General features: G+C 43.0%; 1 protein-coding gene across 9 annotated transcripts in view; it reads left to right on the top strand.

The window, feature by feature from the left end:
- sp2 (sp2 transcription factor) overlaps positions 1 to 12766 on the top strand; it is a 62076-nt gene that overhangs the window by 25452 nt on the left and 23858 nt on the right. For all 9 annotated transcript variants that reach the window (XM_061230343.1, XM_061230339.1, XM_061230345.1 and 6 more), the window contains one exon: positions 6421 to 6630. In XM_061230343.1, coding sequence (XP_061086327.1) covers positions 6421 to 6630 — 210 coding nt within the window. The remainder of the gene's footprint in view (positions 1 to 6420; positions 6631 to 12766) is intronic.

Raw genomic sequence — 12766 nt, forward strand, 5'->3', positions numbered from 1 at the left:
AGACGTCATTTGAGACGTTCCAAATGACGTCTGTGAGCCACGGCTCATGCCTGTGAGCCGTGAGCCAAGGAGGTATAAATTGGGCTTAAATTACCCTGGTTCAAGCCTATACTTGGCACAGTAAAATCATTCACCTACGGCGAAGCTTAACATAGTATGATAAATGTTACCGTTCATAATAGGTTTGTGTTATTCAAATTGTGTTACCCATGAAAGCTAGCACTATGATACACTGGTCTGTCAACTAGTGAAATTAGCCAATACCAATGTGTTTCATTCATTTTCATGAGTGATGTTTGATATAACAACAGCCATTCTACCTATATTAGCATAGTTAGCTAAATGTATGGTGTTTAACTTAGCTGCAATGTTACATACTCCAAACAGACTGCTATGCGTCCACATTCTGTGGTATGGTCATGATATAATTTATGTCTAACGTTAGACAGTTATAGCTCTAACCAAATGCATAGTGAGCATGGTTAAATAATGCATCATTATGCATACTAGCTATGAAAATAAAACCTAAGGTTGAGAACTAAGAATTTATCATCAATGAACAGCAAAATACCACTTTTTGCCAGCAGAGGGAATCAGCGTATACGAAATGGGGAGAGATTTTTCTTTACTTAAGTTAGATTGTGGGCCGACTAGATTATTTGATTTAAGTTCTCAGCCAAGGGGTTTATTTTTTTAATGCGTATTTACAATGACCTATCAACTATTAATTGAACATTGAACAGAGTAAAAACTCTGAAAAAACAAAGTGAAACGTTTGCATTTGCTGAAGGCCCCAAAAGACGGGAAATTAAATTGATCAGCTCGAACGATAACGTCTTAAGTGACTGAGATGCACTTTGGGAGGTAAGTTAAACACCCCGTTCTTTCTACAGTTTGCCTGAGTAACCTACCTATTTTCTATGCTCAATAATTTTGCTTGTTTTTTGTTAACTCGCTGTTCTCTGAACCGCGACTAGTGAAATGAAAACATAGCCTAAAGTGTGCTTCACTCATAAGCAACCATTCGGTGCTGTCTAGCTCAAACTAGCCGCTGATGCCAGAAAGGAATCCCACTCGAAATTTGATTAAGTAGATCATCCCTCAACTATTCAACTTTTCAATGATTATGCCATGTGTATGGTCAAATTTGTATAATTATTTACCATTTCTATCTTTGCATTCGATTTTCTCAAAACCTGATTTTGGATGATATTACACAACTCTGAACCAGTTTTCTGAACCATTTTCTTTTATAAGCTTATAAGGGGTGGGTGCAGCATCAGATATCTCATTGTTAGATCCTGAAATTTCATCATTTTTGTTCATGAGAAATCAGAAATGACCATTGGGTTCTGGTGAATAAAAAAGAAAAGAAAAAAGGCTGTTCAAATGGAAAACAAATCTTCAAACATGTCTTAATTAGAATCTGAAAGAATTATAATGATATCTCACTTGGTTCAGATTATAGACTGCTGCAGAAATTAGAATTTGTCATTTCCCCCATCTTGAATAAAGTATGCAAATGAGCTAGTTCACATATTTTGTCAGAATTTATCTTTTCAAGTCCATACCTCATGATAATTGAAGTATGTACCTCTGAAATCATCTCGAAGACCAAAGATGCGCTTTCGGTGGAACATAACTTTAATGAACCAGAAATGAACCAGTTTAGTTGCTAAACTAAACTGCTGTGTAAGGATACTGACACAGTTTGCTGTGCAATGCTATACATACAAGGTTACATGCAGCGGTCAATAAGTGGCTATAACAGTATTATTATTCATATACTGGTGCACTCAACTGATTACACGGAAGTCTAGGTATCATACAGACTAGCTTGTCTCACACTGAGGCATGCTCAGGTACAACTGGGTGAAATACAGTGTTACTGTTGTCGAGTTGAAATGAGTGGAAAGGGAAGAGAAAAGAAGGATCTCTGAGGCGTGTGGTTCATAACGCAAAATACAACTAAGTTGACGATATCAGAATTCTTCATTCACGTCAAAGTTAGCACAAACACTGTAGCATCCCAACCGCAGATTCGGAGTGGAATGGAAGCTCGGAGTTATAGCAGCACAGCAATACAATCTACAGGTGAATGCTTGAGGCCAGGGACTCATCCAAAACAATTTAGTTAGAAAGAAGAAAGTAAAAAGCAGAAGGGCAAACTCCTGGGGTTGTCTTCCTAAAGTACCTGGCCGAGTGGGGGAATGTTTAAGCTGCTATTGGTTGCTCGGAGTACACGCCTTCATATCATTACAGGTGTTTCCCTTGGGAGGCGGGTCACAATAATTTTAGAAAAATACTAAATGATGATCTTCATCTTGATAAGCTTAGATAAATATCTAGGTCTATGATCTTGATATGCTTTGTCTCTTGATGTTATGATTTTTACGATTAACCATATGAAACATGACCACTTTAGGCTTAGGTTGAAGTGAGATCATGAAATAATTTTTAGCATTGTGGGCTAAGAAACGCAGGAATGCAGTGCTACAAGATAACCACAGGCAATGGACTTTCCGTTTTTCATATCCACTGAGTATCAGAAACCGTTTGATTAGTTATTTTCTGCATGTGACTCAAACATACCGTGAATGACTGGCGTCACGCACTCTCCTCAATACGCAGGATATAAGAGTGCATTGATTATCTGGGCGCTGAGTGGATGTGATCAAATGCTACGAAACAGCAGGGGGCAATCATCTTGTCTGCTTTACAATGCCAACGTATCTCATTTTGTGCTTCAGCTATATGCAAAGATGTTGTTAACACCCACTGTCATTTACAGCTTTGATCCTAGGGTTGGGGGGTTTAAGAGATGAGAGGGCTGGGGATCCTGTTGGAGAAGTGGGTGATGTGATTAGAGATAACGGGTTTACTCAGAAACTCCCTCTTTATGGCCTCGTGAATTAGCGGTGAGCTGACTCACGAGGTCATGCAATATAGCAGTTGGCCCAAGGCCTCATAACTTTATAATGCTGCTGAGAAGCAGGGCACACTTATTTAATCTCTTTCTCTCTGGTTGTGATGGTCCTATATGTAACCTTGTATGTGTGAGCATATGTGCAGACATGCATAGGTAGGTGTTCAGATCTTACTGTGCTTACATAAAGTCATTGCGTGTGGCCGGTGTGATCAGGCTAGCTGTGGTGTACAAGGTACTGGGTGGGTCTGACACCTTGGCATGACGGTGGGTCACAACCTCCACATGAGCAGGGGGCTATGGGAACTGTGAGGTGTTACCTTCCCGTGCTGCGGCACTGTGTTTGGAGGGGTAGGCCTGAGCTGCAAGGTTGTCTGGAGGTTGCAGGAGCTGTAAGGCTTGTGTGTGGAACTGATCATTAACTTGTTCATGACCACCATCTGATGCGGCACGTGATGATTTGGCTTTCCCAGGTTGGTTATATCAGCCATGGTGAGGTATGCTGGGTTCGGGTATCCGAGCATCAGGGTGCTTTCTGCCGGTGTCGGGTGACACCCTACCCAATGTGCAGACACTGTCAGTTGGAGGGGAGCTGTGGGGGGAGGCTCTTTCTTGTGCAGTCGTGATGTCCACTAACTGTTCCAGCTTGTCAATTACACTGTCAAGGTGATTAGGACGGGGTGACCATGGCAGTGCCCTTCACTGGTTGGTTTGGAAACGGTCTCTCCAGGAGTTTGGGGAACAATTAGATTTTTGTGGGATGCTCCTTCGAACTCCAATGCCAGGTGCGTGGAGGCAATCGCCAGGACTTCTGTACCCTTTCGTTGGTCTGGCTTCTTTTTGTGCATGCTGAGCCAAATGTGTTGGGCATGACGGACTGTCTTGAATGGGTTTAACATTTCGGGAATGGATAACGTAACCAATTTATATGTTAACTGGTTAAATCTTGACAGCGCACCGTGGTCTAGACATTAATCAGTGTTTGAGGAACTAACCAAAAATACCGGCACCAAGTGGCCTGAGGCAAAATTTAAGTTCAATCATATGCAGAGATCAAGACTGAATCGGTAACTTCACCATGAAGGAGCCTCACAAGAACAATGACTAGCACTAAGTAGTACATAACTGAAAGTTCCGACGATAGGCGAATATGCAGAAATGGGACCCCATTGCTAATCGCAGGTTCCTGGCCTACCCTCAGTCCCCAAAGATCTAAATTCCTATCACACACAACTCTTAACTGATAGTCAGGGCCATTACCTCTCATTCATTACATAGGTGGTCAAAGAACAAGCTGTAGAGCCTATCTGAGTTCAGGTAGAATATTTCACCAGCTCAGTGCCCATATGGCATCAATCAAAGAAGACCATAACATGATATTTTCTCATTTAGCGCCATGCATGCGGGCCACTGCCATCTCCATGTTGGCCAAGTCCACTACTGTGGGCACCCATTGTTGATATGGCAAGGTGTGAGGGGCCTTCCATTTTTGGGCTATACATATGTATACATGTTTTTGCTGCTGCTGCTGCTGCTGCTGTTGCTGCTGCTGCTGTAAGGGCAGCCAATAACCACTGACACTGCCTCCTCGTCAGTTTCAACCCAGTAAAATAATTGAATGACAAAATTAGAGGGGAACATGGAACAGCGACCCCCGACCCCCAAGACTACTGACATCCTTCTAGCAACTGATAATGAATAATGAAACTGCTGCACATTCCCTAACTGTATGGATAAAAGTACCAGGGGATCCCTAGGGAGCATAATTCACTATTGTGATTTTGGGATAAATTCATCTGAAGTAAGTATGGGGAGTACAGTATAGGCTTGTCTGTGTGCCGAGTTATATTTGGTGAATAATTTGGTGATTCAGGTTACTGGATGGCAGGGAGATTTTCGTCCACAGCGTTTCCCGATTGATTACACTGATTGAAATGAAAATATGGGGGGTGTCTCGGTGGCGCAGCCTGTAGAGCACTGACCGCATACTCATTGCGAGCCGCGACGTTGGCGGTTCGAATCCGACCGTCCGACATTTGTCGCATGTCTTCTCCTCTCTCTGGCTCCCATTCTTCCTGTCTCTCTATACTATATACTGTCCAATAAAGCTGAAAAAGAAAAAAAAAAGAAATGAAAATATGACTCCAACAGGTATGAAGAAATTCTTGTTTCTTCTTCTTAATTATAAATCTGTTCGCTGCTTCTAGAAACAGAAAATTGAGAGGAACATGGACTACCAGTCATCACCATTGCTGTAGGGGAAGAGTATACAGTTTGAATAATACTAATAAAGGGTGCGTTCGTAAATTCACTCTGAAAATCTGCTGATTTCAGTCCGCTCTGGTTTCAACGTCATCAGGCGCTCTGAAATCATTTAATTTTCGAATGGTCAGTTGATAGTGTTGACATTAATATCAACATTAGCTAACGTTAATTAGCTTTCTGTTGTTAATGTTAGTGATGTTGACAGTAGATTAACTAACGTTGCCATTTTCATCTTTTAAATTTGTTCAAATTTACGTTAATTAACCCAATGTATAAAAATTATTATTACCTGTTTTGTTACACATAGATGAATAATACTGGCTGGTGTGCCAATTGACCCCCAATCATCACATTTTGCAACAACTTCCTCTATTTTTTCGATTGGAATGTTCAGACGCTCAGATAAAACTGTTCTTGCTAACACACCACTCTCAGGAGCCAATAACTGCAAATTCTTCATCTGTTCTTTCAATGCAATTATTTCTGTGTCTTTTTTAGCCCTTTTCAGTTATTCGGCTAGATTTTTTTACTTTCTCACTTTCATTGTCAAGGAGGCGACCTGTTTCAGGCTTAGCATTTACTTCATTCCGCCTTTGCATGTGACTGACAATCACTAAAGCGAGGGGAAGATTCATCAGGCAAAAGTTGGAATTTACTGTATGCTTCCTTAATATCCTCCAAATTCCAAACCACGTCTTTAACATATTAAAATCATATTTCTTTGCGATGTATTGTTTAACGTCCTCCAACTTCAAATAAGACTGAATAAAACCCTTTGTATCCTTAATTAGCTAATAATGGCAGCTACCTCTGTAATGTTAGCCAGCCACTTGTATATTTGTTAGCCGCCAAGACTAATCACTCCAGGAACTGTTTGCCATAGTGCTGGGTTGCATTCAAGTAAACTGTCACCACAACTTTCCAACACAAGAGACTGCACTCATCCATTGTTTTCCTGTATAAAAAAATGGTTGTGGTGAAGAATTATCAAATTAATACTGAACCATTTTGAGAAACTACATTTTTCTATTGTTAAAACTGTTAAAACATTAACGAAAAATGCCACAATACAATGCACAGTCTGCACCATTACTCAAAGTGAACAAGGTCACAGTGTGTTAATATATCATCATTTGCATGATGAAGGAACTTTACTGTTTCTTTTTTAAATTCTTGTGGTTTTGTCATTTGTGTGTCATTTAAGATCTTGTTGCTGTTTGTGTTCTAAGGCAGGAAACAACCTGCTGATTGTGCAGGGCTCAGGTCAGCCAGCCATGGTACAGCAGGTCCAACTGGTGCAGCAGAAGCCTGATCAGCAGGTGGTACAGATACCTCAACAGGCCCTCAAAGTGGTACAGGCTGCCTCTGCCACCTTGCCTCCTGTCCCACAGAGACAGCCCATTCCCAGCCATCAGATGACCACAGCTGAACCCACACAGGTATTTCTACACATTGAGTGGAATTGTCCAGTTCATAATTATTAAAGCTAATTACTGGCAGTATAAAACTATGAAAGGGGACTAAGAAAATATTCTTGATTTTTGACTCACTATATCACACACCAATTGATGCATTCATAAAAATAATGCTGTACTGTTTTACAAATATTTTGCTAAATTGAATAGTTATTTCACTATTTCTCATACTTGAACAAGCAAAGATTATAAATTATTTCTGTGTTTCATTTAACCCTCTGAAGTCAGTGAAAAAATAGATAAGTGTAGATCTGGGATCTTGAAATATTTGTCTCATTCGGCTATCCATTATGAATGAGAAAATATGAAACGTATGTCAAAACATAAAATCTAGCCAATTCCGGTCGCATTTCCTGCTGGTCCTTCATGTTCTTTTTTGCTGGTGCATCAGCTGTAGCTATGCAAAATAACTTGTGAAGAAAAATTATGTTATATGTTCATTGACCGTTCCTAATCCCGGCCCAAGCAAGCAACCTCGGTCAAAACATTCCTTCAAGATGGCCATACCAATACCATTAAGCCAGCTACTGCAAGAAATAATAGATTGTTGCTGGGGACCAGATACCATTTCTTCAAGCCGACAGAAAGCCTTTCATTATGCTGTTGAACTCCTTTCATTATGCTGTCAATAAGGGTTCCTGAACAAATGACATTGTGACAATGACGAAGTGAATAATATCCCAGCCAATTCATATTTTTCAATTATTTCTATGAAAGATATTCCTTAGTTAAAACACTCCCAACGTTGTTTTAATGCGCCACACCATGCATTAAATTACATTTAATTGGAGATTATCCATACAAAACTCCATTTAGTCCAGAATTAATCTTAATCTGTGTTCATGTACCTGACCCCTATTTTGTGATTGACCATCGTCTTATATTGCAACCCATGGTAATGCTTACATTATGTCACGAGTCACACAGTTTGTCAAAAATAGAATGGTTATTTATTTTATCTTATTTAAAAAAAATTTTTAAAAAAATAGCATTGTCATTTGGCAGACGCTTTTAATCCAAAGCGATTTACAAGTGCATAGGTTCTACCACAAGTCAAAGCATCACATCCATAACTAGGAAAATACACATGGAATGCTGTTCTAAACATATAGTCGTCATCATAAGTGCAATTTTTATTTTTTTATTTTTTATTTTTTTGGGGTTAGACAAGGATAGGGATATCAGAAAGGGGGAGCGGGGGAAATCAGGAGGGAGGACTAAGGTAGAGTTTGAAAAGGTGTGTTTTGAGTCTGCGTCGAAATAGGGGGAGGGAATCTGCTGTCCTGACAGTGGTAGGCAAGTCATTCCACCACTGAGGAACCAGAACGGAAAACAGGCGTGAAAGTGCAGCTCGACCGCCAGGTGCACGTAGAGAGGGAACCATAAGGCGACCAGAGCTGGCAGACCGGAGTGGTCTAGCTGGGGAGTAGAGAAGTGATCAAGGATTGTATGTAAGTTGGGGCAGTCCCCTTAGCAGCCTGAAATGCCAACACTTGGGCCTTGATGCGTGCGGCAATAGGAAGCCAGTGGAGGCCAATGAGAAGTGGGGTGACATGAGACGACCTGGGCTGACTGGCGATCAGGCGGGCTGCAGCGTTCTGGACCAGCTGGAGGGGCTTGATGGCACACGCTGGGAGACCGGCTAGGAGGGAGTTGCAGTAATCAAGGCGGGAAATGACGGGCGCCTGGACTAGGAGCTGGGTGGCTTTCTCCGTCAGGAGATGACGGATACGGCGTATATTATACAGAAAGAACCTGCAGGTTCTGGCAGTGGAGGATACTTGTGGAGCCAGGGTGAGGCAGTTATCAAGAGTCACCCCAAGATTCTTTGCCATACGGGAGGAGGAAACTACAAAGTCCTCAACAGTCAGTGAGAGGTCGATTGACGGAGAGGACTTAGCAGGGATGTGGAGAAGCTCAGTTTTGGCAAGGTTGAGCCTCAGGTGGTGGGATGTCATCCACACAGAGATATCAGCCAAGCAGGCAGAGATCTGTGTGGTGACTTGGGTTAGGGAGGGCAAAGTGGAGCTTTAGAATGTAGACCGCTGTGTGTGCACGTGAGCTCGCCAATAGATTTCTCACAGAAAACGTAATTTGTCCACTTTTTTACTTTACAGTAGAGGTGATCAAACTTACAATAACTAAGTGCTAGTGTGTTCTAAGCCTTTACTGGTCCCTGTACGATGTTAGCATGATGTAGCTAGCATACTCGAATAGCACAAAGCCATACGATTTGCTTTTTAACGGCACTTGGTCATTCGAACTGTATAAATAAAAGCATTCGATTAAGTTCGACGGCACCGGAATTTTCTGTCGTACCGTCCATAAATGGCAAAAGTCCCACCATAGGATTTATTTAAATCTTTAAAAGTTATACATTTTCTGAATTGTCATTAATTCATCTTGTTTCTATCAGTGATTCGGCGTGATCGGACAGTTCTGTAGCTATGTAAATGACGTCAGAAGGATACAGCACTGTTATTTGCTCCCTAAACTTTGACGCACGCTCGAGAGCGTTAACATGATTGAAGTCTGACATGTCTATTGTCAAAATCCATTGAAACTGAAAAAGTAACCAGGGACTTTGGACTTATAAGGCTGGACATACCGAGTACCCAGCAAAAATATTGACCTGGCTACAGTCACACTTTTGACAGTTCGAACTGCCACCAACTGCCATGTATGAGCGCGTGAAGTAAACCAGCAAAAGCTATTGTTGTGTCACCATTTTCGAGCTCCATATACGTAAAGAATGGAATGGCAGTGAAATCTGCCTGTTTTTCGGTGCCGTCGGGGTCCAGCATTTAACATTGATGGAATGCTGGTAAAATGAGCGCTTAAAGCCACAAAAACAGTCATTTTGTCACATTAAAATTCAACCTAAGCAGAGTTATTGCCCACCACACGTTAATTTAAGGTTAAACTGAGATAATAATCATAATATTCATGTTGATTTCCGGAAATACATTTTTCGGTTGTCCTCCCTACTTGGGTGTCGGGGGGGAAGGAAATAAAGAATTGGGTGTCATCAGCGTAAGAATGATAAGAAAAGCCATGGGAAGAGATAACAGAACCAAGAGACATGGTGTGTAGCGAGAAGAGGAGAGGCCCAAGAACTGATCCCTGCGGGACTCCAGTTTGTAGGGGGTGAGGGTCAGAGACTGAGCCCCTCCAAGTCACCTGGTAGGAGCGACCAGAGAGGTAGGAGGAAAACCCAAGCGAGTGCAGACCCTGTGACACCCATCCCAGACAGCGATGAGAGCAGAATCTCATGGTTGACTGAATTGAAGGCGGCCGACAGGTCGAGGAAGATGAGAACAGAGGAGAGGGATTTGGCTTTAGCAGATTGGAGTGCCTCAGTGACCGCGAGCAGGGCGGTCTCAGTGAAGTGGCCACTCTTGAAGCCAGACTGGTTGGGGTCATGGAGATTGTTCTGGAGAAGATAAGTGGACAGTTGGGAGCAGACTGCCCGTCCAGAGTTTTAGCGAGAAAGGGAAGAAGAGAGACAGGCCGGTAGTTGTTCAGGGCAGAGGGGTCAAGAGTAGGTTTTTTTGAGCAGGGGAGTGACTCTGGCCATCTTCAGGGAAGAGGGCATGGTGCCGGAAGAGAGGGAGGTGTTGATTAGAGAGGAGAGAAAAGGGAGAATGTCATTGGATATAGATTGTAGGAGGGGAGAGCGGATGGGGTCAAGAGGACAGGTGGTCGGGCGGTGGGATGTAAGGAGTTTCAATGTGTCGGAGAAAAAAAGGCTAGGGAGTTGGGTTGAGAGAAGGAATTGCGAATGGCGTCGACCTTCTTTTCAAAGAAGGAGACAAAGTCATCAGGTGTGAGTGATGAGGGGGGTGGGGGGCCAGAAGAGAGGAGAAGGTTGCAAACAGTTTGTGGCGATTAGAGGCGGCCGCGTAAATTTTCGAGTGAAAGAAGGAAGATTTAGCTAGAGAGATAGAGGAATGGAAAGATGATAAGAGGGCATGGAAGGAAGCTATATCACTGGGGAGACAGGACCTTTTCCATTTTCTCTCCGCTGCCTGCAGTTCGGTTCGGACAGCTCGTAGAGCATCAGAAAGCCAAGGACTGGGGGGAGGGGAGGGCCGAGCTAATTTGGTGGTATGGGGACACAGAGAGTCAAAGGAAAATGAGAGGGAGGACACGAGAGTTGTAGCAGCATCATCAGGAGACAGTCGAGAGAAAGACTCCGCGGATGGTAGGGACTCGAGGATTGTAGATGAGAGGGTGGAGGAAGACAGGTTCCGCCGACAGGTGACAGTGGATGATGGGAGAGATGGATGGGTGTTAGAGGAGAGTGGAAGAGAAAAAGAGATGAAGGAGTGGTCAGATATATGGAGTGGTGTTACAGAGAGGTTGGTTGTTGTGCAGCTCCTTGTGAAGATGAGGTCATGAAGGTTGCCTGCTTTGTGGGTGGGAGGTGAAAGAGTGAGGGTAAGGTCAAAAGAAGAAAGGAGGGAGAGAATGGTAGACTGGGTGGACTCTGAGTTGAGGTTTAAGTCACCCAGGAGGATCAGGGGGGTGTCATTGACTGGTGAGGAGCTAAGGAGGATGTCCATCTCATCCAAGAAGCTCCCCAGAGGACCCGGGGGACGATAAACAATGATATTTATTGATATATCAATTACCTACCACACCAGACCTGATGTTTTGGCAAGCCTTTCTCCGGCCATCTTGAGAAAGGCTTTGCCAAAACGTTGGCTCAGGCTTGGTAGTTAATTGATATATTAATAAATAAATTAAACCACTGTAGTGTCCTCACACGGGCCACCACATAACGTAGGGATTTTACTCTCTACGAAACCGGGGTGCCAATTAATGTAGTGTAGCAAAAAGTCATCGGTCTCATAAAATTACTGCTATCAGAAATATCTAACCATGAGCCGCAGTGGCGCAACAGGCTAAGACGCAGCAGACTTGCGGTTGCAGTTTGCTGCAGTTGCACACCGGGGACCGGGGTTCGATTCTCGGTCCTGCCAAAAGCCAAGGCCGGCTCACGTGGGGCAGCAGTAATTGGCTCGCTGCTCCAGAGGGAGGGACTTGGCCGCCCAATAAGCACCTCGGGCGCCTCGGAGTCACGCAACGGGCACGAGACGAGACGGCTTGTCGTTCTCCTTCGGGCCGCCGAGGGACGGGGTGCAGGCGGTACATCTAATACGACTACCTCCAATTGAATCAGACGAGGTACAATTGCCTACCAAATTGGGAGAAAAAGGGAAAAAATTTATATATAAAAAAATATATATATATATCTAACCACAAATGTAGTATTTTAATTAATAATTTAAATAACCAATATTAATGATTAAACATACCGATAACCTGAAGGTTGGAAATTCTTCGAAAGAGTGCTTTAACTCGGCTCTCATGTCTATATGACGCCAAAACAGATATATTTATTGAACTAACATACAAACAGAACAGATATAGGGTTGGACTAACGGGAGGTTAATTGGGTAAGGTATGTTAGGATGTGTGTGAGTGTGCGCGCAAGCACGCGTGTCCCTTGAACGAAGGAAAGGTAAAAGTTAGTGTTAGCTGTGAGAAGAGACTACTTGCGTAGTTTACTCTATATATGCGCTAAAGACGGCCAATCAATTCACGTACATATACGGCTAATATAATACAGTCAAATGATAAGAAAGCAAATATAGAAACACAGATTCACAATAACAGTTAAGACTAAACTCAACACTGGCTATGCCTGAATGCTTGTTGTCTTACTGAGTCCATGCACATTGCTGTATCCAAAAGACGTGCTGTCCTTGTAGGAGCTGCGATGGTGCTGCAAATGATGTCCTGGAGAGGTGCGCAACGCTGGGGTGTTTTCGTGTGTAAAAGTTTGTTGCTGTGCTTTGCAGGAATAAACTGATGTAGCATTCCACATGCACCAGTTTCCACTCGATATAGGCCACTAAGTTACCGCGAGGTAACTAGGTGTGTCCGTAGGCCTGGTAGTGCGCTATGTAGAATTCAGCCTCTGTCCAAGTATCGGAGCAGATGAGGTGAAGAAACTGGCCTCAGAGGGTGCGTCGAAGAAGAAAATGGGAAGAAGGGACTTTCCCAAGAACATACCTTTCTCTTATACGGGAAA

Source organism: Conger conger, chromosome 2, assembly GCF_963514075.1.
Source record: "Conger conger chromosome 2, fConCon1.1, whole genome shotgun sequence".
Classification (NCBI taxonomy): Eukaryota; Metazoa; Chordata; class Actinopteri; order Anguilliformes; family Congridae; genus Conger; species Conger conger.